General features: G+C 40.4%; 1 protein-coding gene across 1 annotated transcript; it reads left to right on the forward strand.

The window, feature by feature from the left end:
• The first annotated feature begins 654 nt into the window (after positions 1-654).
• si:ch211-202p1.5 (uncharacterized protein LOC103909337 homolog) lies at positions 655-24445 on the forward strand. Its single transcript, XM_056405167.1, has 4 exons — positions 655-1110; positions 14411-14573; positions 23536-23655; positions 23757-24445. Exons 1-4 carry the CDS (start codon positions 1050-1052, stop codon positions 23860-23862), a joined length of 450 nt encoding a protein of 149 aa, XP_056261142.1. The 5' UTR covers positions 655-1049; the 3' UTR covers positions 23863-24445.
• The last annotated feature ends 1743 nt before the right edge of the window (positions 24446-26188 follow it).

Genomic DNA, 26188 nt, shown 5'->3' on the forward strand with positions numbered 1-26188 from the left:
TGATTTTATTCTCCAGAGTCTTTCCTCGATCAATCAGCTCATTCAAATAGTGTCATTTAACTTCAAGAAACCAGAGCATTGTTTTTTCTCAAGATAAGTCATATACATGGTACAAATATTAAATAATGTAATATGTTACAGCAGCATAAATTTGGAAACAAATCTATCCTAGATCACGCCATCTTTTTTTCCTGTGGTTATTGAAGTTGGTCTGTGACTCATTCGCGCAGTGGCAATATTTTCTACAGTGGCAGGATGACACATTTGTTGCCTCACAGACACACATGGATAAAGATGTGTGCACACAAAGCGGACTGGGTTGTTCCACATCTGGTGGACTCTGCGAGGAGATCCCCGGGAGGAAGAGAGAGCGAAGAGTGATTAAAAGGGGAACGGGGAAAGAGAGGGAGACTGACTGACTGAGATGAAATGGGAGAGACCACAGTGCGACAGAACAAGTACGAGAGCATGACACAGGTCAACCATGTGCAGAGGAGGCTGTGATTAATGAAGTTCAGGCTGCGGAGGTGTCTCACTACAGATCCAGCCTCCCCCGTGTGTCCTCCTCCTCCTCCTCCACGTCCTCCTCCTCCTCCTCGTCTTTCTCTCCTGCCGTTCACTCCTCTCCATCTGTTGTGATACAGCTCAATACAACTGTGTACCCAATCCATCACATTGGTCCTCCCTCAGTCTGGAGACCACAGCAGCCTCGAGCCCCTCAGGATACAGCTCCACATTCTGAACCAGGGGTTATCCAGCGCTGCACCTGGGTGGCAACAGTTGCAGATTTCAGCGTTGACCTGACTGGATCAAATTTAATATATTTCTTCTTTTTACTGTTAAATGGGAACATTTAAAGGCTCAGGTGTTTGATTCAGCAGGACCCTTTTTATCCTGCTTTGTGACTGAAAGGTGTTGTAAATATCTTTGTTTTTTTTCCCTGCTGTTTTTTTTACGACTGGAAGAAGGGAGCTGCTGTCAGGAATTTTACGCGAACGCTGAGGTGCTTTCGGCAGATTTCTCACCTGGACACTGACGAGGCGAGCAGGATGGACTTCACTTACTTTTGGCTCCTTGCCACGACTCTGATGTTGTTCCACCAGTACCAAGGTAAATCCAACTTCAATATATGTCTCTGTAGCTCCAGTTAATCTTCAAATAAGAAATAGAGATATAAAGAGTTTGCTCCTTGATGGATGAGGTGATGCTTTCTGGCAAAATAGAGCTTGGATATAAATTTCTGCAGACTCTGTTTTACACCATCTAGAGTTTTTAATTATAGAATATCACCAATTTGGTATTCTTAATAAATGACATTAAGTGTATCTCTAAGCATGTATATGTTGTTATTTAACTTCTGTTGGTAAAAAAAAAATCTTATATGGCATTGTAAATAATAAATAATTAATTGATGAATTTTGATGCAGCTTTTTCCACATACATTGTGTATTGAAGAATGGTTTAATTTACAGTCGACACTTTGGAGACTTGCCCCTCATGTCAGTGTTATTTTTCCAGCATAAGTTTACATTGCAAGTTTATGGACTACAGTCAGGGTTCATGAATGTGTAGCCTGAATACTACAAGTCAAAAATATAAGAGTTAAATCAATAAATAATATGGGTAAGTAACAAAAATGCTGCGTAAACAGAAGTGTAAAGCCTTCCCTTTAACTTCTAATATGTTGGTTTTAAAAATCAGAAACAGTTTTTTCTTTTTGTTTGTAGCACTTGTGTAATCATTTTCCTATTCCTTGTTTCCACCATGACAATGAGATGGGTGTGTCCACGTATCTCCAGGGATTGGCCCAGGCTGGGAGTCTGTGTGTGTGTGTGTGTGTGTGTGTGTGTGTGTGTGTGTGTGTGTGTGTGTCGGTGTTATCACATTTTAATTAGTTAAATGAACTAACTGTTGACATTCCAGTCACATTTTTGACTCATTTGATAATCGCTTTACTGCCTTTTGTTGGTTTTAAACGCCGCACACTAAACACAAAGTTACTCCAAAGTATTGATTCATTTCTTATGAACAATTGTAACTCTTAAATATAAAAAAGAAAAACATACTCGACCAGCAAATAATTGCTTTTCAGCAAATGTAACTGCGTGTGCTCTATGGAGAGCTCACTTATACATTCAGGAATGCAGTTCTGTACAACACAGGGATTTTTAGGTTTTATTGCATATGGAAAATCTGGAATGTGTTTGTTGGATCTCACTGCCAGGGGTTTTGAGATTCCTTGCTACACCTGTGTGAACCTGTGGGATAACAAAGGCATTGTTGGATTACATGGAACCTTTTTGAAGGTTTCTCTCCCCCGTCAGCTCTGGCAACAGGCCAGAGTGAGTGTCACTACTGTGTGATACAGCTCTTCACTTCTGAGTCAACTGAGCTGAAATCATCTTACGCGATTCACAAGTTGTGTAAGACAGCACGTTAATCGAATGTGGACAGATGGTACTGGGGCAAATGGCCAACAATGAACACATAGTAACTTGATGTAGCTCCTGGCCATCAGATCCAAAGGTCTGTGACCTGGATAATGTGGTACAGTTTGTTTTTTGCAGCTGTATGTGCTAAAGACGTGTTTAAAACCCTTTTCATTAACAATAGATCCTTTAAGAGTGCTGGACGAGTTATGTAACACCATGGTTGTAATGAAAACTGGTGTAATCTAAGCTTTAGATGATTTTAGTTGCCACTCCCTGGTTTAGGCGTCTTTCAGGTTGGAACCAAAGTCAATCTGCAGATGGTTTCTTGAAGAACTCATAATAATGTGATCGTGAACCTTCAAGGTGCGTTCTTAGCACAAGGTAGAGCAGAATTTTACCTTTTTGAGTACTAACACTTCACTGGGACATAATGGGATTTTCTCTTGCTTAAAGCAGCTGCCCAGTGGTTTAGTTTCACACCTCCATAAAGCTGGGGGGTTTGGGGGAGATTAAAAAACACTGAAGCAGAAGAAACTTATAAGATATCCTGATTTATAGTTAGTTCTTTGCTCCAAAAATCCTGGATCCTCCACTTCCCGCAATGCAATTCCATATCATCTTTCACTTGACACTCTCTACATGGTATGACCCCACATCTTTCAAACTTCCACAACTGAAGTGGAAGACGACAACACTCCCCCCAGAGCTGCCCACTTTGCCTGGTTAGCAAAGCCTTGGGAAGGACACAATGTCGATGGAACAAGGAGCAGGAGTCAATGCAAAAATAATCTTCACTACTCTGCAGTGGTCTAACCTTCACTATCACCATCCATGTGTGCCAGGCAATAGAGAAAACAGCTCAGAATCAGATCTTACAGTGCCATGTTATGTAAATTAACCAAAGTGTGGCTGGGCTCATGTACATCTGCAGCTTTAGTAAGTGACGCTGAATTGAAAAACCACAGGGACGGAGTCCTTTGCCTGACTGACGGTAATTTGTGGCAGGCTTAGATATTCCCATTAGTCTTGTTGAGCAATGTCTCTTAATATATGTCTTGGAGGGATGTTCAAGGAACAACCACAAGAGAAACAACCATGTTCAGGTTTTAAGTTGCTTAACTCAGAAATGCAGAGCCAGTCAATGAAATTTGATCACGTAATGAGTCGTGAAAGCTCAAAGTGACACATGGTTGAAAATCTCTACAAAACTACTGTTTCTTGCTAAAGAAGAGGTTTTCCTTAAAAAAAAGTACTGTGTAGTTTTTAAGAGTTCAGAAGATATGGGAATAAAATCTTGAGCCAGACTGGTATGTCGCCTGAGGAGAGGTGTGTTGCTACTTAAGATGACCTTGACATTATGAAATAGGGCTTGTGGTTAACAGAGTCCCGACCAGCCCTGAATCCACTCATTTCCTCGTGTTCAACTCTATGCATGCTCATTACTGACACAGGGAACTACACATCACTGAGGTTTAAGTTTTTGTGCAACACTTGAGTATGCTGAATTCCTGGGCAGATGCCACCCCCAAAAGTTAAATATTTTTTAGGGTAGAGTCTTCGCTAGTGTAAGGACCTCAGAGGATCAGCACCCCACTGTCAACATCTTGTCTCTCCTCTTGCTCTTCTTTCCAGGCTGTGACTTTTTCCACTGTCCATACATTTCCATTCCTTTCCACTTCTCTCTATCTACTCTGTCCCTTTATTTTTCTTTCTCTGCTATCTGCACCACTCCGTTGGTCTTAATCTGTGCTGCCTGTTTGTGTTTGTCGTGTGTCACAGCCAGACATCTGAAGCCTATTAAGGTTTGCTGCAGAAATCACAAGACAACACCAGAATATGTCTATAACCACCTAGAGACTAAATAAAACCTAATAGCCCATATAACTACAGGAATGGCTGACTGAGCTGGTTAAAGTGGAAATGTGGCCCAAAACACAATCCATGTGCCATCACTTTTTGGCTTGACCAAAACAGCGGGGCCAGCCCTATAAACACGAATGTCGCTGACTGACTGAATGATCAAGTTACACCGTTATTCAGCTGAATACCGCGTGACTGAGTAATAAGGTTACACCACTGGTCGGCCAGCTAACGGTTGGAGTTTCACCATTTGTATATGCTCTTCATAATTTATTTGGCGTTAACAAGCAGTATTGAGAACTTAGCTTCATTTTGTTGCTAGACTTACTGACCTTTCAAACCCATTTAGCGACTATTTTTCAAAAAGTACCAATCGACTTTTTGGACAAACCTTTGCTACTTTTTGTCAAAGGAAATCGCCCTGCTACCTGCTAGCATAAGGTAGCAGACACACCTCTCTACGATGACCACATGGCTGCTGACGTGAATGAGCTTCTAACTTTCTCTCTCAGTGATCATTTTACAAGTAAATATTGTCAAAATCATCGCAGAGTCTGTGTCTTTAACTTATGTGTTTGGTGATTTTTGTCAGAGGATGTCGCGGTTATGAAATCAAGATTTTAGCAGCAGCTTAGAAATGGCTTGGAAGTTAACAGGTAGTCTTAATGGGCCACATTTATCACTGTTTCACACTTGTTCCATTGTCTGACCACAGAAACAGAAAAGCTTGTAAAAACATGAGAACAGCTTTATGGGATATTCAACTGTATTAAAATACAAAAATGGCCATAACAGCAGTGTCAGTGTTTGGAGCATTTGAAGGGTTTAGAGGGTGGTGTCTGTCTTTATCACTCATCCAAAACTAAACACTGGAGCAGAAGTGTAAGGAATGAGTTACACATTGTTTTTGTCTGCTCAAATTTGAGATAGCCCAGCATCACTTCCAAAGTCTTGAATTTGCATATTATGAGCATGCAGTGTTACAGGTTAGTCAGGGACACAGGTGTGGACTCGAGTCAAATGACTTAAGACTTGACATGACACAGTCGAAAAAGACTTACAACTCAGTTTTTACTTTCACACTGAAAAGTAATGATTCCATTTGGACTTTTGGTTTTTGACTTGGAATGACTTAATATCATCCCTAAGGCCAAAGCTTATGAAATGTAAACAACAAGGAAAAAACCCCAAACGAACTCTGACTCTCGAGTATTATAAAAGGCCTTTAAGGACTCAGAGTCCTTTGTAATTTTTGTGACCCTTGACTCCAAAGAGCATATTTGCTGCTGCACTTTGCAGTTTGCTGTTTGTTCAAAAAGCAAAGACACACTCCATTATTCTCTTCATCGGATTGTAAAATATACTGAATGAACCTGACAGCAGCCAATCACATTGTGCAAGCAGGATGGAAAAGCGTTTGGCGCTGCACACCAGCAGATATGCAAATAATGAATAATGATGGATTCTTGGGCCTTGTATTTCTTGAGTTGACTGGAACTCGAGCTATGACCTGACTCACTTGTGACAGGAACAAAAATCAATATCACATGGATATCACACTCATTACTTTTGTCTATTGTCGTTGTGACAATCTTTTTTTTTCTTTTTGTAAATTTGGGATGTTGCTTTACGATCGCAGCTTTAGCTGTGAATATACCATTGTGTAGCCTGATTCATTGCAAAAAAAACAGTGAAAATTGTCAGGACATGGATAGTCTAATCTAAATTAAATAAAAAGCTTGAGTTAAATGGCTAAATTTTTTTTAGTATGGACAGATTTAAAGCATTACTTTGTGCACGGGAATTCTTCAATCCTTATCCTGAGCCGGGTGGGAAACAGTTGCTGTTATGGGCCTGAGAAACCCATTCAGACATTTATCGGGTTATGCAAATAAAAATAATTTGACTTGACTCAAAAAAAAAAAAAACATTTATATAGCAGAAATATGTTCCGTCCTCTCTCTTATCTGGTATTCATCTCACGATGCCTTAAAAAAAAAACACATGCAACCCCTTGGCTGGGTCCTGACCCCTTATGCAATAGATGCCTCACCTTAACACCTATCCTAACCTGCTAACCCTAAAACTGCTTCTTAATGTTCTCTGGAGATCAGGGAAGGTGGTGGGTAACTGTCGTCAGTGGCTCATCTGGGATTGTTGATGAAGAGGAGGGCCTGTTTCACTCCCATCAGTCCAAAAAGATTTTTCCAGCCTGTCTGGGGATTCCAACTGGAGACATTTGGGCTTCAAAAACTCCAAATTAGGCAGAGAGTTTACATTGGCCTTCATGCTTGCCTCAGCACCTTTATTGCCTCCCAAGAAAATAGAACCAAGGCAAGAACAACACAATGGACATGACATGATCAGACTGTTCTTTAACTACTTTACATGATACCGATGCATACCTTCAGTACCTCTCCATAGGTGCGTATGGATGCTGAGAAATGTGAAGAAAGCAGTTACGTTGTACCGAATCTTTTGTTGTTGGGGGGCTTGTACCTGCAGTGACTTCTGCCAATTCAAACAGCCAGCTCATGGATTAGTCAGCTGATCCGCCTGTATATTGTCAAATATTGTCAAACCCCGTGGAGCCAGGCAGACTCTCTCTCATAACAGGGCAAGAAATTAAACTTTGGCTGGGCAGTCTCCAAACAATGTAGGAGCCTGAACAGGGGTTTTGCCTCTTGGGTTTTCCCACAATTTTTTTTTTTTTTGTCTGGAGCCACAGATGCAAACTACCACAGACATTTGCATGAGTACTTGCACATGTATACAGAGTATGGAGCCTTATGGCTTGTATATACCTGACCCTAAAGACCAGAAAACACTAAATGACATTATGAGAAAAGGAAGCATGCATTGCACTCAGGGCTGCTTGGAGGACTGACAGGGTGCCAAAAGCAGAGATGGGAATCTAATGTCTAGGAAAAAGTATATAAAGTTTGATGCATTGCCTTTAGCAAGGAAACAATAAACTGCCAACTTTCAGCTTACAGTCTGATGTCACATACCAAAGGAGGCTCGCACATAACCAAGTTAGTGTTTTGACCTATACTTAAAATGGAAAATGATTCTATCATTGCAGCTGTTTCACTGTCTAAAATGGCGACATCTCTACTTTTGAGTGAGGATGTTACAAAATGATTCCAGTCTGGCTTGAGTTTCCATAATATTCCTCCCAAGATTTGTATTTCCTGCCGTTGGCTCCCAGAACATTAAATAACTTCATAATTTAGTTAAGCACAATGTGATTTCTTACGACCAGGGGAGCAATGTTGTTATATGCGGTTTCTCTCCTTTTGACATCATTAACAGACCGTGAACATGTAGTCAAGGGTCTGTGGTGTTTGCTTTAACATCTTTGTTCTCTGTTTTAACGCTGTCACATCTGCTGGGAGCTGCTCTCTGAGCCGCTAGCGCTGTCGAAGCTTTGGCCACAGCGACGTGGGAACCGCCGGCTCTGAGTGATGGATTCAAATGTTTACCAGGGTTGTTGTTCACATTGTTATAGCACACATTGTGGTCTGTCGGTGGCAGACAATGGGCATGTGGTATCAGTCATGTAGATGGCGCAGTTATCCAGGACCAGCATGCTCTGACCTCAATGTGAGTTTAATGAGGGCTGTTTGAGCTGCGCAGAACTCAACCCCCAACTGTGTCTGTACATGTTCGTACCTTGTTTTACACAATGAGCTACACATTTGAAAATATAACCTGTGAAGAAGCTTTCTGCTTTGTAACCAAGCTACTACTGCGTTGGAATAATATTACCTGACCCCTACTACCTGTTCCCTAGGATTAAATACAACATTCTGCAAGATTAGTGCAACATGTAAGCACAATATAAACTAAAATAATATAGCACTAAAACCTAGATTTGACACATGGCCCCTCGACAGCCCCTCCAAGATGAAAGGCCATGTGTTTTCAGTAAATATGAGGTCACTGGACTCCTACTAATAAGAATGATAGTGTGGAACAAATTACACCTTTCACTGGTGGAAGATCTAAGGACATGTCAGTCAAGCGCAGACAGTACATAGCCTCAACAGGTCACAGAGTAGTCAGTCACTTGACTGACATGTAGAGACAGACAGTCACACTCACATTCCCATCTATGAGCAATTTCACCAGTTAACTTGCAAGTCTTTGGAAACCCTTGTTTTATAACCAGGTGCAATTTTTTTTTTACATTCAAAAAACCCTCTCATTCGCTTATTTGCATATTTTCTTTCCTGCCCTTGTATCACCAAAAGCGTTTGCAAGGCGATCCTGTTTAGTCTTAATGATCGGTGTCTGGGTGTAGTCTCTAAAGTCAGGCTGCCGCTTGACTTTATGTTTTTCATTAATGAAATCATTTGTTCAGTTAACCACTGCTGCATGTGTGATGACTCAAGTGAGGTGGAAGTGATTAAGCAGCTGCTTCATGGGTTCATAGGTTCATGGGTTACTGTACACTCACATTCTGTTCTGACTGTAGAGGTTTTTTTTCACACACTTTTTTTTCACTCGTTAAAATATATAAATTTCAGTGACTTGCCAAAGTTTAAAAAAATATTAAATAATGGTGAATAGTCTCCCAAATACGTTGATGTTGCTGAGAACAAAACCACAGGTGATGATTAAAGTTCAGTTTTCTCAGCTGACAAACTCGATGACTGATGAAGAGTTGAATGGTGGGGGAACCAGGAGTGACTCAGTGCATTCAGCTTTTTCACACTTTATGTTGCAGACTTAAAAACTAAACTGAAAACTGAATTTTACTCAGTATTTAGTTGAAGCACCTTTTGGCAGCAATTACAGCCTCCAGTCTTCTTGGGTATGATGTGACAAGTTTTGCACATCTGGATTTGGGGATGTTCTGCCGTTGTTCTCCGCCGTTCCTCTCGAGCTCTGTCAGGTTGGATGGAGACCGTCGGTGGACAGACATTGTCACGTGTCTCCAGATGTTCGATTATGGTCAGGTCATGGCTCTGACTGGGGCCACGCAAGGACATTCACAGTTGTTTCCTAAGCCACCCTTGCGTTGTCTTGGCTGTCCGAACCCTCGGGCCAGTCTGCGGTCCTGAGCACTCTGCACCAGATTTTCGTTAAGGATATCTCTGTACTTTGCGCAGCTTTCCCTCAACCCTGACCAGTCTCATCCAGACATGGCACTGAGGTCAAACAGTTGAATCTTGGTTTCATCAGACCGGAGAATCACAGTCTGAGACTCCCTCAGGTGCTTTTTTTTTTTTAGGAGAAGAAAGTTCAGCCACCGCACAGCTGGATGCAGTGTTTAATGTGTGTTATGGCAGGAGAGGTGGTAATGCATGTATGTCAGTTTGAGTTGGTCACAGTTTTGTTCTCTGTTTGAAGTTTTACACTTTGTAGTATGGTTTCTCCTCACAAGCCTGACTTTGTACAAAGATAAAACAAAGCCCACCTATCAACTCCTCTAAAGCTCCATAATTAACACTGTGTAATCTGTGGAGAAAAAAAATACCTCTTTTTTACTTTTTGTCGTGGGTTATGGGTCAGACTATTTCTCTTAGCAGGTGCCAGGTGACCAGTGGAGACTGAAGTGTCATTTTCTGAATGTTCTGATGTGCCAGTCCTCTGGTTAAGGTTTGGGATCTGAAACTGCTTGATTAAGGTCGCCGAAAGATGACGGCCGTGGTTAAAAGAGACCAATGTCGACTGTTAGAAGATGGGATGTGAACCACGGCCACCGGTGTCGGAGTCAGATGCTTTCTACACTGAACTGTTCATCTCAGCCTGCACCTCAACAGGTCATGTGTCAGTGTAACAGCATCACTCTCCTGTCGCTTCTGAGAAAGGGCGGTAAATTCTTTGTACGACCATCTTTGTCGCCTGTCAGGAAAATGTAAAGATACAACCTTTTCATCTGGTAAGGTCAATCTATGTTTCTCTGGAATGGAGAAAAAAATGATTTGGAAGTTTTCTTGTCTATCATTAGTGGCTGTGGATATGTTAGGATATGAAGGACCATATTAAAATTTGACTTTAGTCACCTGATCATTTTCTCTGCTCAGGCAGCTGAACCTCCATCCTGCTTATCTAACCTTGTATGTATAAACCAGAGCCAGCTCTGCGCTCTACCAGGTGGCTCTTATCAGGATACTGAAGGTCTGTTTTGTGCCTCTGTGTTTCTTGGAGGATAAGTGATGCCTGTGGATGAGAAGCGCGACATCCCCATGCCAAATGGATTAAAACCTGTAGCATTCTCTTCCGCATCAGCCCAGCTCAACCGAGTTTGGCTTGGCAGTGCCAAACATGACCATGCAAACCATTTGTAAGGCTGTCTTTATTTTCTGTGTATTTGTGCTGCAAGGCAAGCTTCAGATAAGGAGGCAGCGTGACGTTCTCCTCTGAAACCTCAGGGTTCATTTTCCAATCTGCAAAATAAATAGTTTCACTTTAAATTGATCTGGAACAGGCTGGTAATACACTATGTCCAAGCTGTGAGTACAGATGTACAAAAAAGCGCTGATGTTCTATAGGTTGTAATTTTCTTATCTTTGAAATCAACAATCATCTTGTGCTTTTTCAGACATTCCTGCTTGAACAAACGCCCCATTCATCCTCCTCCTCAGGTCTAAGTTCATTAAGTCCCAACAGTGAAAAGATTAAAGTGAAGACTTCAGTGTCGTTGACCCTGCAGTGAGGTCAGGAAGTCGGGGTCGAGCCTGAAACTGGTAATTATCAGTGTTATCAGCCTCTTGTGGTAGGTGGGAGTTTCCAGGAATTTGGTATCTTAGCATGTACTTGTGTTGAACCACCATGACATCATGTCAGTAATAATACAACACTTGGCGTTGGGTGGTTCTCAACCCCATTACAATCAAGGAACCTACAAACTTGAAGAGTTGTTAATTCACACTTGTAACTAAGTTTGATGTCAAGTTTCTGACAAGGAGAACCAGGATCAAAGAGGAGAAGATCACCTGGCCTCATTTAGCATGTTTCTCTTGTGTGTTTGAAGTCACTGAACACATGCCCGGGCAGAACAGTTGCTCCATTATTCTCTCTCCATATCTGCTTCTTTATGATGCACCAGTGATTTGTGTCTGGCAGAGAGCAGCTATACTGACTGACGCATCTACCTGGCTTTTGAACAAAGAGGTGCAGGTGAACACTGAGACCCGACCTATAAACTGAAAAATTTCTCAGACCTGCAGGAGCAGCACGGGCCGTGTGAACTATAGTCCTCGCTTTCCATCCGAACAGTGAAGATTTTAAGTACATTTCCAGGAAATTGAAAAAAAGAAAAGAAAATGAATGCATGTTTCCACCCGCTGCTGTTATGTGAATATTTGGAGTTGGTTGAAGATAAACAGCTGATTTTTAACTTGAAGCTGCTTCATACAGTGTTTTTAAAGTTCCTCTCCGGACTTTTTTAAAGTGAAAATGCTCACCATCAGGTGGACAGGTGAAAGAGCAGAGAGCATCAAGATGGTGAGAGGAGGAAACATCAGAGAGACTCAGCCACATGTTTGAGCCTCAGTCAGACCCAGACTCAGAAGAGGAGTCTGAGACCAGAACCAGAGACTAGCAGACGGATCAGAGCGGTTAGCGCAGTTAGCATCTTTTATTTGTTCATGTTGTTTGTTCGCTTGTAACTGGCTGACACAGTGTTAGTGGTCGTGTTAATGCTAACTCTCTCTCTCTCTCTCCGTACCGACAAGGCTTTCAAGTTTCAATCCCCAAAAGTTGACAGAATTGGTTAAACACTTGTTTTTCATCAGGTCAGTTTGTTTTAGAGAGGTGGAGAGGCTCCCGGTAAAAAACCTCCACATCAAGTATAAAACAGCAATTGAGTTGTTTAACAATAAAGACAAACTCCTGGAAGTGACCAGTGGCGTTTATGTCACATGAATCATGCACATCAGCACTATGTCTCTTTCACTTTGGACGAGGATGAATAAAAACTTCTGTCTTTCGACTTTTATTGTCCATGTGTGACTGAGATCCTTGACTTACGCACTTGATGACAACTGAGCAAACTCCATGAACTGGTTACGATTATTTGCCAAGCTTCTTATTTCTTGTTTGGGATTCAGATTTCTGTTTCTGAGCACTTTGAGGGCATATTTTACTCTTTGTTTCTGTGCTGAGACTTCTGACCTGCGGCCTCAACTGTTGGTTGTGTTTGAAGTTATGTTTGAAGCCGTTACACGTGATAAATTGCTGTAAACAAAATACAAAAAACGTAAAGTGTCCACAGTCACTGTGGTGTCCTGGGACTTTTGTGGAGCTGGGACATGAGCGTCTTGGACAAATAAAAGCTTCTTTGAAGACTTTACATGAATAAAAGAACAGACTTGAACTTGAACTTTTTATAGTGAGAAGATGTTATTTTGTCCCGATGTGTAAATAGTGTAAATCCTTCTTCAGACGCCGAAACGTTACCCTGTGTGCACTGAGCGCAGGATCAAAGGCTGTCTGTGGGCTCCGTGGGCTTTATGGGCCCCCTGTATGTATGTATGTATGTGTGTGTGTGTGTGTGCACTTTTTAAGTATGTACATGTGTGCACGTAAGTGTGTGAGTGTGTGTTGAGGTGTAGGGAATTACAGTGTAACAGTGCTGCTCATGCTGTGGTTGTTGTGCAGCCGAGAGGGAAGCGGCTGAGAGTTGTTTCCGATATTAAGAGGAAAAGTTGGGTCACACAGTCTTGAGGGTCCAACCCCATCTCCTGAAATGATGTTTCCATACAACTAACCTGCAAATACGTCAGTACTGAACAGATCAGTAAAGTGTCCACAGACAACGTGCTTGTTTCCCACCAAAACATCTGATCTTACAGAACAACATCACTTGTAGTGAGACTTCAGACACAACCTGTTTCTTTACATTCTTTACATCAGCATCACAATTTTTAGATCAATGTTTCGGTCTCTCTGGACCTTTGTGAGAAAGATAGTAGCAAAATACTTCTGACAAAGGTCTAGAGAGAGCGAAACGTTAGGATGATCAATAAATTGTGATGCTGAGCCGGACCAGCGTGCAGGATATTCTTCTTTTCAAGACTGAAGTGACACTTTCGGAAAACCCTGCGCCTTAGACATTTGGATGTGCCTAAACTTAAGTGTTTTTGTTGCCTAAACCACAGACGGGATTCTGGATGTGAACCTGATCTCCGGTCTGACAGTCCTGAGCACCAACTCCTCGTGACTCTGCTATCATTAATAAATGTAGCTACAGTCTTTCAAAAATGACGTATTTCCCTTTCAATTTATTTGCACAGAAGTGTAAATTCTAGGAGGGAGGGTTACCGTAACAACTAGTGATACGTCATGATGATGATATTATTCTGCCCTGATGATGAACTTTTGGCTGAAGCATTAGATGCGTTAAGTAACTTTTGGAAAAAATAGGAAGGTTTTTTTTGTGATGTCAAAAAAAAACCAACACAGAATCAGGTATCTCAACTCCTATTGGATGGAACAACATCAAATCTGACACATACATTCATGGTTTCTACTGGCTGATCCACCCACCTTTCATCTGGTGCAACCAACAGGTCTTCATTTTACTTGATAAGAAAGTAGCTCTGTGAGGCTGCACTTCAGTAAATGCTAACATCAACATGCTAACGTGTTTAGCATGTCTATACAAAGATTTTCCCAATCCATCAAGTAGAAGTTGAGATATTTCAGTCTGGAACAATGTGGTGCACCATCCAATGGACATCACCATCCCAAGAGCCAAGTCACTGTTAATAGGCTGCGAGCAGTTTTACGAAGCTTTTCTACTGTTTGCTTTGTAAAGGGCCCTCTGGTGCAGCTCCACCAGACGGCCTAGCTGTAGAGTGAACAGCATTTTTGAACAGAATCCTAAATAAAAATGTGGGTTTTGCAAAGGAACCCTGTCTAAGAGACCACTTCTGGTACGTCTGTAAGCAAACAGCAGCTGATGAAAACAAAGTTCAAGGATTAACTTTAAGGATTATCCTGTTCTTTATAAGAGCATGACCCACAGAGTTTACAAAAAGAGAGACTAGACATCTCTCAAATCCTCTGGCCAATACAAACAGAAATGTAATTAAATGGATAATAATTTATACTATACAATAAAGATGAGTTTCTAACCACCCTCTTCCACCTGTGCTTTCCAGCCTCTGCCTTCTCTGTTACAAGCCCTGCAGTGGAGGACGGCCCCCTGGCGCAGCTCACCCACACAGCCCACCGGCGGGAGAAACGCTGCTCTTGCGAGAACCAGAAAGACAAAGAGTGCATTTTTTTCTGCCACATTGGCATCGTCTGGGTCAACACTCCAAGGTGAGTTTATTGTCAGCAAGAGAGGAATATTAAACATTTAAAGGGTTTGTTTCCACAGTAACGTAACTCTGGAGCGCTGTGCTAATTTTCACAGTGTTAGGATGTGCTAATAAAACTAAACAAAGAGAAGAGGTGATCAGTTATCTTTCCGAAACCTCAGAGGGATGTACAACGTTTTCCCTGCTGCAGTAGCTGGGAGGTTTCTGAGGGAGGATGAGAGACTTCACACACAGCAGCTGCAGTCCAAAACTAAGATAAACTTTCACTGTTTTGCCAGATCAGTGGTTTTTAGGACAGAAAATAATAGGCTCATTGAAAGCAGAGTCAACCATCCGTATTAAAAAACACAGTTCATATTATCCATGATCTTGCCCATACACAAATGTAATGTTGAATTTCCAGATATGAATTTCCATATATGAATTATATACACATATAAAATAAAAACGCATATTTTAATTTATATAAAATTGTTCCAATTTATAATAGGCTTTATACTGTATGTAATTTTACGTATATGTCTAGTCCCTACAAGTACGTATGTTTGTTTATGTATGTATGTTTATGTTGTAGACACAGTGTATGTTACATAGATATATATCCATCCCAAAGCCTGTCAATATATATTAATATTATATGAAGTAGGGTCCAAAAGGCTCAGAGCACTGTCCTAGAATGGGAAGATAGACATGTAATATATAACATATAAGCATATAGAATTTTATATGTATGTTTTTTTTTTATAAACTTGCATATGTAAATTACATGTATATCATTAACATATATGTTACACCATTAAGATTCATAATAAATATATATGATATATGATATATATATATATATATATATATTTGAAAATATACCATGTTTACTATGGGTATTTCATATATGCTATACATTTATGTATTCATATATGCAGAGGACGTATATATGTGATAATATATCACCTTATAGTTAACATACATGGCAACATCACTCTTGCTATAGGGACATATGTCATATATTACAATTCTGAATTTATTCTAGAACGTTTGATTTACAGATGGAAAATGTACAATGATCAAACTCATAACCAGTTCTCAGGTAATGATTAAGTCGAAACGTGCCAGTACTGTGTTTTTGCACCAGCTCAGTTTTCCTGTTAGTGCCATTATATTCATTCAATATACTGTAAATATTCTCCCCTCTCATGCCATTGGTTTTAAACTGAAAGAGTCCATTTTTGTTTTCAATGAAAATTCAATTCAACTTTACCCTGTTGATTCGATATGAAATCAGTGAAAAGGGTGTAGTTGGCTTCACGGTGTTCACGTCTCTTCTAAAACACAGTATGAACACAATGTAAAACATGAGTCCTGAAAACAAAAAGCTTTCTTATAGAGATTTGTTGGAGTGGAAATGACTGGACTCATGGGCTTATGTTGCTCAGTGTTCCGCATAAACATCGATCACAGATGTATCACACACAGTTAGTGTAACCCATATATCAGTGCATGTAGTGCTGATGAATAACGGATCAATTCAAACCATGGCTTCTATCCTTCAGATCATTTTACTTCATACCGTCATTTGCCTGCATCTGGACTTCTTTACACGAGGGAAGATGTGAAAACAAGATACGTCCCAATTTAGCTGCCTCACCCTGCAAAGTCCACATTTCAAGACGAACTACATCAGAGCATTTGAATAAGACCCTAACACCTCCTTTGAAGCCTCTCATAAAAAATGAAATCTGACATGAGGTCAAAAATAAACCCCACTCTCTCTGTGTGGTCAGAATCAGCAGTTATCAGTTTGATGGACTGCATCCTTATCATTTCATTACATCATGGAGAAGCTTTAACCTTGTTTTCACTTGACAGGAACTAGGCTTGGGCCAATATTTGAATTTGTCGAATATCATGATATTTCACGCTATAGGCAATTTATTTCTTTATTTCTTTATTTTTTGCAGTTTTGCAGTTTTGCACAGTGTGCCCTGCTGCCGTGTCTCACCCTCATTGCTTTTTTTAATGTACATCATACATTGGCATGTGACAAATAAAACTTTTAGTGGGAGCATCGTTTATACCTGAAACATAAAACACAACATAGAAACACAGAAACATAGAATATAATTATGCATAATTTAAAAAGTACACCTGAAACATGAAATACAATTATATTATAATGTAGTTTTATTATTAACCCCTGAATACCCCCTGGTGATAATATCATATATTGTGATATTTGGGCTGAACTTTATCATGATGTTAAATGTTGTCACTCATGACGAACAGGAACCTGGTTCCTCTGTGGCAGCAGAATGCATTAGACACCAGCGTTCAAGCGCTGCTGCAGGTTAAATCGTGCCGTCTAAAATCTTTTAGGGCTGACAAATTTTAAAAGACTCACTGACATGTAAACTGACATGAAGAAGCTCACTAGCCCAGCAACATTAAGGCTACAAACCACCCACAATGCAACACTCACAAGACATTTAATTTCCACTTTTCCAAACATAATTTCCAGAAAGAATGGTATTGTTTTACATTTTGGCGAGAAGAGTGACGTGTCTTGAATTGCATAAAGGTTTAATCACTGCTTTGTTATATGATACACATTAATAGCAAAACTGACATCAACATATTGCTATACCGTGGTGTTTTCAACTTTAATGTCTTTACAGTGAGACTTTTACATTTACCTCAGTATCATTTCATCACCAGAGAAACTTTATTTTTCATGTCCTAGTCCTTTTCATATTTCGCCTGGCCTCAAACAGGAACCAGGCACACGTCGCTTCTCACAATTGGTAGCAATTAACTTCATTTTAGCTCCGTATGCACAAGCAATGAGTAAGCAGTTAGATGTGGTGGCGCTAATAAGAAAGCGCACCTTTTGCTAACGAAGGGTAATTTCTGCCGTCTTTCCTCTTGCTTTTTCTAAATAGCCCGTTTTAACCCTTTAACTCGAACCCAGCAGGAAGACCTCAAAGAGTCTGAAATCACTGTGGTCCGACCCTGATCTGCCCACAAGCGCTTAACTTCTCACAGCCTGCTCCCATTTCAGTGTCTACAAGAACTTCATGAGCCCAGTTCACGTTAAATAGTTGAATGAGAAAATTGAGAAGGGTTTGTAATAATTGATTTAACTCCTGTTCAAATGAAGGTTTGAGGATTAAAAGGTAAAAATTAGGAAAAATCTATTGTACATACAATATATTGTTCAAAATGAGTTTTATTGAAAATGTAAATTGCCTTTTGTTGCTTATTCCTAGATTAATCTGATCCAACCCAAACCATCAGTGATTTTAACAACTTCAACTAACCTGTGCAAATATTTTTCGCAATACATAAACTATATTTCTCCAGAGCGTAGCGGACTTCAGGCTTTTCCTGTCATGTCCCATTTGAAATTAATTAACTTCAGGGAGAGGAGACGTAACCAAAATAGCTTCCAGAGATGATCCAAAAACAGCTCCTGCAGTGGTGGGACCCTCTCACTAAGTCTCAGATTGTTAGTTTAGTCTAAACATAGTAGTGTGGTAAAATGTAATCTCCCTGCCTTCATCATAAAGAGCTTCTAAACAGCAGTGGCGGTGCCCACCGTGACTAACTGCACCACCGAACTCTGTGGGCGACAGCGAGCTCCTGGGTGCTGCTTCACATCCTGCTAAAAATAGGACAGTTTAAATATGTAAACTAGTTAACATAATTGACGCAGCGAGTTGGGTGATTTCCTTATTTTTTCTCCAAGTCAACGAATCCCGCATGGAGACCCGAGAGAACACTGAATGTCTCCTAATAACAAGGATTGTGTTTGTGTCACAGCCTGATATCTCCTCTTCCTCTGAGCCGAAGAGCTCCATTGTTTCCAAAAACTATTAAAATCACTTCAGTGAGTCTCCCTGTTGCACTGGGTGACATGTTCCTGCATCACCACCAACACACATTGTAGTTTATTTAGACTCAGTCCCACACACACTGTCCTGCTGCCATAAATACTCACTAGAGAACCAAATGAGGATTAATCCGCCGCTAAATATAGCCCCCAAAAATGTGTTATTTCCTCCTGTTTATTTGATTAACACTACAGCGATTAGCTGTTTTCAAACTGAAATAAAATATACACTTGTGATGTGTTTTTAAAGATTTACGTCTTCAGGAGGAACCGGTGGGCTTGAAGCTGAGAGCCACAGACAGAGGAGGGAAGTCAGAGAAGGACTAATGCATTGTTGGATTTCTTTATTTTTCTTTTATGGTATTTTTTTGACACCAACAAAAATATAAAGTAACACCGGACTTGTACTTTAAGGGACGTCCTTTCGTGATGGGCACAGTTCAGAAAATGAACTAGCTGACTAACTAACTAACTAACTGAAACAGTTAAAAACTACTCAGTTCTTCAGTGTAAATGTTATTGTTGAAATCAGATTTTCATGCATATTTTTAAATTACAGATACGTTGTTGTAGATTTTCATTCTCACAAGTGTAAACATACATTGAAATCAGTGAGGAGCTTTATTCTCAGTCACAGATGGATGTCTCCATAACAATCCAAAGAGGCTGTGATCCAAACTAAAGACAAGCTAATGAACAACAGCAAGCCTCTCCAACAATGAAAATCACCTTTGGTTAACTCAAACAAATACAGTTTACATAACTTCTGCCATTTTGGTGGACACATTTATCCAAGATAACATCCAGCCAGACAACATAAAACATGTTATTTTTTTTGGCATGAACATCATTTGTGAGAGCCAAACTCTGACAGTGTTATAATATGTCTAAATACTATGAACCACTTTCTCCGATCCTGATGTTAGAATCAGAATCAGGAACATCAGATCAAAGAAATCTGTATATACATAGATACACATAGAATGAAAACATATGTGTGACAAAAATACACATATAATATTAAAAGAAAACATTATACAGCACATAGTACATACACAGTCCGCAATTGCCAGAGTACTAATTCCTTATTGCGTGTTTTAGCTCATTTACATGTATGATGTGGCGTTTTATCACATAGTTCATATGAACATTGTTCATAGTTCAGTTCAGTGTTTTAATTTGCCATGCGATCGTATCTTATCTATAGATACTTTAATTTTTATAGATGCCCAAAACTATGGTGTCCCTGAGAGGTCAACACGCTGCATCTTAAGAAAACACATGCAAATAGACAAAACACATACAAATTCAGAAAATACCTTCATCAGTTCGACAACACATGAGCTGCAAATACTCACATACAACGGAAATGTCTCCAAGGGACTAAAAAGAGATGAACCTGGCTGGGACGCACTTGTTTTGACTTTTAAAGTCAAAGGCATTGAACAACAAGTGCACATGGATGCATTATAACACATCCATGCAAGTGCATCTCAGCCGGCTTCGTCACTTTTTTGTGTTGATGATGTTGTTTCTTGTGTTTTGTCTACTTACTTGTGTAACTTGCAGTGTTACCGTAAGAAAACACTGTTTGACCATCCCACAAGTTCTTAGTTTGTAGTAAACATCTGCATGAAAGCAGCTTAAATGGACATTTCTTGATAACAGTGCATGAAATGACACTGTAGTGGAGCATTTAGCCATTTAGCTGCTAAAGATATTTCCCTCAGGAGGTCTTTGTGGTGGAGACCAAAAACAGAGCTAAAACAGAGTGAATATTGGACTAACATTCATCTGGTTGACACAAACACCTGTTAAGGTGTTCACAAGTTTACAAAACATCTCACCAAAGATGTGCAGGTACTGTAACCGTGGTAACCTGAATCATTGCTGCCGTGTGCAGAAGAAGTTTTAAAACGTTAAGATCACTGGAACATAGAATTGTCCAGTATCAGTGCTGTTGTTTGACTGTAGTCATACATAAGTAAGTACAGCTCTGAATGAAGGTATAGAGAACAGAAGAATTCAACAGGATTTGGGTCCAATGGAGCCATAACTCATCAAGTTGCAGTTCAAAAGTTCAGATCACTTAGATATCTTCATCCCTTTAAGTGCAGGGAGGAGCTCACTGAGCCCCTGACAGAGACGTGAAGACATAAAGGTGGAAGTGAAGCCGTCACAAAGGTCAAGCGACTGTAGAGAAAGAAAGTGAATTATAATTTTTAGCAATTAGCATCAGGAGCTGGGAGAGTGTCGATGGAGGGAGGCTTGGAGATGAAAGGGTCACAACTGACCACAGAGTGGAAATGAGATCCAGATGTGTTGCCATTTGATTAAAAAAAAAAAAAAGCACAAAGTGTCTCAGCGTTGTGATCACTATAAATGATTTGTCACAGCTAGACAGAAAACTTAATCCGGTCCAACTGCTCACTCCAGAAATCTGAGTTCAAATATGTGACACAAATGATGTATTTCACAAACAATAAAGCAGAAACCTCAGTTCTATTTTAAGGCAAACCCTTGTTCTGACATAAATGTAGTGCTGTTAAGCCACTGGCATCTGCTGGCAGTTCTCTCCTCTCCACCAGTACTCCAGCCGTGGACCCCCCCCCCCCCCCCCCCCCCTATAACCTGAAGCCAGTTGCGGGCCGTCACGGCAGTCAGACTGGCACCAGATGGATCTGTGGCGCGATGATTCACTGCAGCTACAGAGTAGTTAAAGAAGCTCGTCTGGCATGTTGGTAGTGAGCGTACTGCAGCGGTGAAATATGGGAAACCCAAGAAGGTATTCCAGATATGACTAACACAGATCAGACTTGCACTAACAAACGCTTAACCAGACAATAAATCACCTCAGTTATTCTTAGCCTGTTGTGACGCTATCATCCATTAGCGCATCTGAAGGATTGCTGGGAAATTTAACACAACATTAACCTGAATCACGACTCAACAAAATGTAACCAAATGTAAGACAATATATTTTTCTGTTTGAAAAGAGAGGCTTGTCTTATATTCAAGGACTAGATTACACACCAGATAGAGTGCCACTGTAACACGGTCTCCTACCGAGTGTTGCATCATGGGTTGTTTGCAGCCTTAATGTTGCTTGGCCAACAAACGTTTCCAGTCTGTTTACAGTAGAGTTTCTAGAGTGTTTCGGAGTCAGTCAGCTCTGAAAGTGTTTGGTTTGTTCAGTTTAACCTGCGGGAGTTTCTGAGGCTGGTGTAACGTGTTCTGCTGCCACAGAGAAAATAAATTTGTGATGAGTGTCTTTACTGCAGAAAAATAAACCAGGGACAAAATCTGTCAAACGGCCAAGAATTACAGCTGTTACAGATGATGATCTCAGTGAGACTGAAGCCTGAAAAAAATGGGAGAAAATGATTGTGATTGCTTCAACAGTCTGAAAGCAGAAAGCGTCTGTGACAGAGATAAGATACACCAACTAGTTTTAGGTATTGTTGTATTTTCTCTATCATTTAAACGAGAGAAAAAACGTCAGTGATGAGGACTCTCAGGGAACCTCTGCCAACAAGATGACGGTAAGACTTCCCTCTCAAAAACACATGTTGGAAACAGAGAGGTGTCATCGTACAGTGTAATCAGAAGGTTTCTATGTTTGGGTCAATATGGTACTGGTCACTTTTTACTTACCGTGCAACGATTCTCACTGTGATCTTTGACAGCAGGTCTTCTGCTGACAGCTACCGAGTAGCTCTGTGCGGGCTCGCGCTTTAACTACACTACATTATACGTTCTATTTTTTAGCACTGTATGTCAACTTTATATTGTCAATAGGTGTGAATGTGAGTTCAGAAGTTACCTGTCAGCTGTGAAAAGTCAGATGACCTGTCCAGGGCGTATTCAACCTCTAACCCAGTTTCAGCTGGGATAGGCTGGAGTCCTCCATGAGGATCGAGGGTGTCTTCATACACTGGTGTAGTTCAGAAAAACTGATATTTGTCAGGTATAATTAAAATTGGGTTATGTGTTGTTTCCCTTTGAGTTCGCACTTTGGTTGTCATGGTCCCAATTTGGAAAAGTTCAACAGCCATCAACTCATCAAGAGGCAAAGAAAATATACCAGGAGTTGCTTTTTTTCTTCAGTTTTTACGATCTGAACCGCAAACTGACACAGTTGTTAGATTTTTCTAGAAACTCTCCAGAATCATTGGAAATGTAAGTTGAAGTTGAGGGAAGTTAAAACAATGAATTAATATCAAAGTGACTCAAAGAAGTCCGGGGTCAAGACTGTTTTAAGTTCTCATACCCCAACTTCTCCAAGTGACCTGTAGGGCCACTCTCAAAACTGCAGCTGGCCTCCGACTCGTTTTGTTGTTCAGATACAAAAATCCAAAAGGCCTCATGCTAATTCCATCTTGATATAAAATACCAACATTCTAGTCATGAGAAAAACACAACATCCGCTAAACGTCACAATGTCATATAGCGAATGTCGGGTTTTGACATCAACCCGATTTTCATTTGCAACATCTGCCCAATGTCATGAGAGTCCAACGTCTTTCTGATACATGATGACATTGACATCCGGTGCCTGCTGGGAAAGGTCAAAGTTGAGGCAGGAAGTGGGTATGTAAACTGTGATGGATGCTACAAGAGACAGTTTGGGTAATCATTGAACTGTTCACTTTTGTCTTCACTCGTTTACCAGCGGATTGTCTGACTGCTGATGTCATTAAAAGAAACGATGGCAAAAAAATTCCACAGAGCTTCCACAAGGACAAATTAAAATCTTGACCTAATGATGGCGCTAGAAGACAATGATAGAAGTCAGATGGGTCACTGAATTCATTACAGTTCATCCTGAGGAGAACGTGAAAAAAACTTTGCGACAATCCATCCAATAGTTGTTGAGACATTTCTAGCCTCTGGGTCAAAAGGGCGGCTGCTACAACTGAAAGCAGTAATTATCTACACAACAAGAGTCCACTTCAATGTACCACACAATCTCATGAACATCAGTTTACACCCTCATCACACTACGATCACATCATACAAACAGAAGCAATCAAGGGAATAAGACCTAAACTACTCTTTCAACATCGACTCTGTCTTCCAGCCACGTGGTTCCTTATGGATTTGGATCGCTGCGACTCAGGAGGGACCTCGGCCGCTGCATCTGCACGGACACACAGGACACAGAGTGTCTGAGCTTCTGCTCTCTCCGGACACAAACACAGTAAGGACACATGCACATAGATTAAGATTAATATACGTGCTAAGAGCAGTTTCTCTTACGATAATCATTATGTTTCTCATCCTGTTTGTCTTTTACCACAGAGGGGAAAACGTCGTGGCGAAGAGGAAGACTGACAAACAACTGAAGAGATACAGAGCTGCATTCTGGGAAAAAAGGAGCCGACATGCACTCAAACACCAGACCTGAGAGAGATGAGGCGCCACAGTAACACCAGCTCTTCTGAAAGGAAGTCCTCTATGTATCAGAAATAACAAACATGGACCCTTTTGTTTGTCTGGCTGCCCTGATGGCGATCTCTCAAAGGTTTTTCCTGCAGCCAAGCTAAAGAACAGTAAAACACTGACCACACAGAAGAGCATTTGCAGAGTCTTGAAACTTGTTTGATAAAGGCGATCACAGCAAACGATTACAATGTTAAATTTATCTATTTTTTTGCAATGGTGATGGACTGTTTTTAAATCTGTGTTCACATACAACAGGCTCTGACAGGAGATTTGAGAGAGGGCTGCCGAAAAGCATTGCAAAGACACTGTATGTCCTCTATGACTGAATATTAAGGCCACTAGTAGGAAAAAAGATTTCAAGAATAACTTTAAGAAATAAAGTCATATAATATAATTTCTTACCACTGTATGAGAGAGGGTCATAAAACTCTATTGTGAAATAAGGTTGTAATTTTACAAGAAAAAGTCACAATATTCTATGACATGAGAATAAAATGATGAGTCAGAAATGTTATAATTAGACCAGATTACATGTCTAGCATTTTCCAAAAATTACAACTTTTCCTAAAATAATTTCTAATCAATATTAATACTGGTATTTTAAAATCACAATTTAATTAATGAAATATTACGATTATTTAGAAAAATAATAGCCCCATCTTGAAATATAATGTATGTTTTAAAGTTTATTCTTGCGATGATACAAACTTTTTCCAAGTACTGGCAACTGTATCTTTTTTCTCAAAGCAGTGCGACCTTCTCTTTAAAAGAATATCTTGACTTTATTCCTGAAATCTTAATTTATTTTACTGTGGCCTCTCATCATCCACTAGGTCCAACAAAGAATAAGCTGTTAAACATTGTGACGAGTACAATGTGAATTAAGTGCCCTCTTGCATTGAGAGGTTGCAGTGCTGTCGCAATGAACTGTTCACTGTAATGATCACCTGACGCAGCGTCGCTGTGTCCCAAATCCATACTGCTCACTAGTTCTCTTCAGTTATAGCAGCTGACACACAAAAATGTTCACACTCGAACTAACAGGAAATTACAGGAAACAGATAACGCAACAAAATGTGCGACTTCATTACTCAGTCAAACTGCAACTTGAACAGAGACATCAAACTCTTTTTCTTACTATTAAGTCTGTTTGTTTTTTGTTTGTTTTTTTGCAAGATTTGAAGATTCTTTGGAGCTTTTTCACCACCTTCCATTTATTTGATTTTTATTATTTATATGAACACGCTTTATTGTTAAAACCTGCTCAGGATCAGTGTGACGTATGGAATTAGGACACAGTGCTCGTTTCATGTCTGCAAGCTTCACAGTGTTTTGAAATGTGCTCAGCGTACGGTTATAGCTTTAGAAAGTGGCTGTAAAATATAATATGAAGTATACATCATGAAGATAATTATATATCTATCTAAATTTTACAGAAAATGTCTTGTTTTTGGACGATTTTTTTTTTATTTTCACGTGAATGCATGCAACAGCACCGCAGTATCGGTGCAGGTCAGTCAGCAGCTATGTGTTTGCTGTCAGTGTTTATTTACACCTGTTAGCACCTTCACTTGTTCCTCCAGCATGTCAAAGTGTCCCTGAACGTGACACAAAGAGATGTGGGACTGTTAAACAAATGTTCATTTTTCCCTCCACTGAAGTATACTCACAGTGAATAGTTCTCTTCTACACATATGACATATAATCAAAAACACATTTCTATACTCTGTACAGAATCAAGGCCATCATCATCATCATCATCATCACCATGTCCTGAGTAGTATACCTCAGTCTGTCAGGGAGCAGGGAGTGGCCTGTTGGCGACCTGGCCTTTGGGCCAGAGGTGACAGGGACTGATGGCACTGATCACTGTGGGAGCTGTGTGTGGAAAAGGAACCAGATAACCAGTCTGCAGGCCAGTATACCAGTATACAGCCCCTTTACACCCGCCATAAAACCACCACGGTACACTGGGCTCCCTCTCACTTTCTTAGCAGTAAAAAAGAGAATGCGTAGTTTCCTCAGGCACAAACAAAAAGGTTAGACTTTAGTAAAACGAAAGGGCTGACGGTTAAGAGAGGAGGCTCTGAGCCTCTCTTCTGATTGGCTCACTGTTTTCTGAGTGATCCATTAAAAATATATCAGATTTCAGAGATACCAACACTCAGAGATACCAAATGCTGTAAGGTTGGATGGTGGGTCCAGGCTTGGGACAGGGCTGAGAGCCGTGACTGCTTTGTTGTGACATCACAAAGTTACAGAAGTCCTAACGGCTGGTTTTAAGGCTC

Source organism: Seriola aureovittata, chromosome 19 (assembly GCF_021018895.1).
Source record: "Seriola aureovittata isolate HTS-2021-v1 ecotype China chromosome 19, ASM2101889v1, whole genome shotgun sequence".
Classification (NCBI taxonomy): Eukaryota; Metazoa; Chordata; class Actinopteri; order Carangiformes; family Carangidae; genus Seriola; species Seriola aureovittata.

Coding starts and splice junctions, on each gene's coding strand:
- si:ch211-202p1.5 (XM_056405167.1), top strand. CDS start 1,050: ATGGACTTCACTTACTTTTGGCTCCTTGCCACGACTCTGATGTTGTTC. Junction 1,111..14,410: donor GTTGTTCCACCAGTACCAAG/GTAAATCCAACT, acceptor TGTGCTTTCCAG/CCTCTGCCTTCTCTGTTACA. Junction 23,656..23,756: donor TCTCTCCGGACACAAACACA/GTAAGGACACAT, acceptor CTTTTACCACAG/AGGGGAAAACGTCGTGGCGA.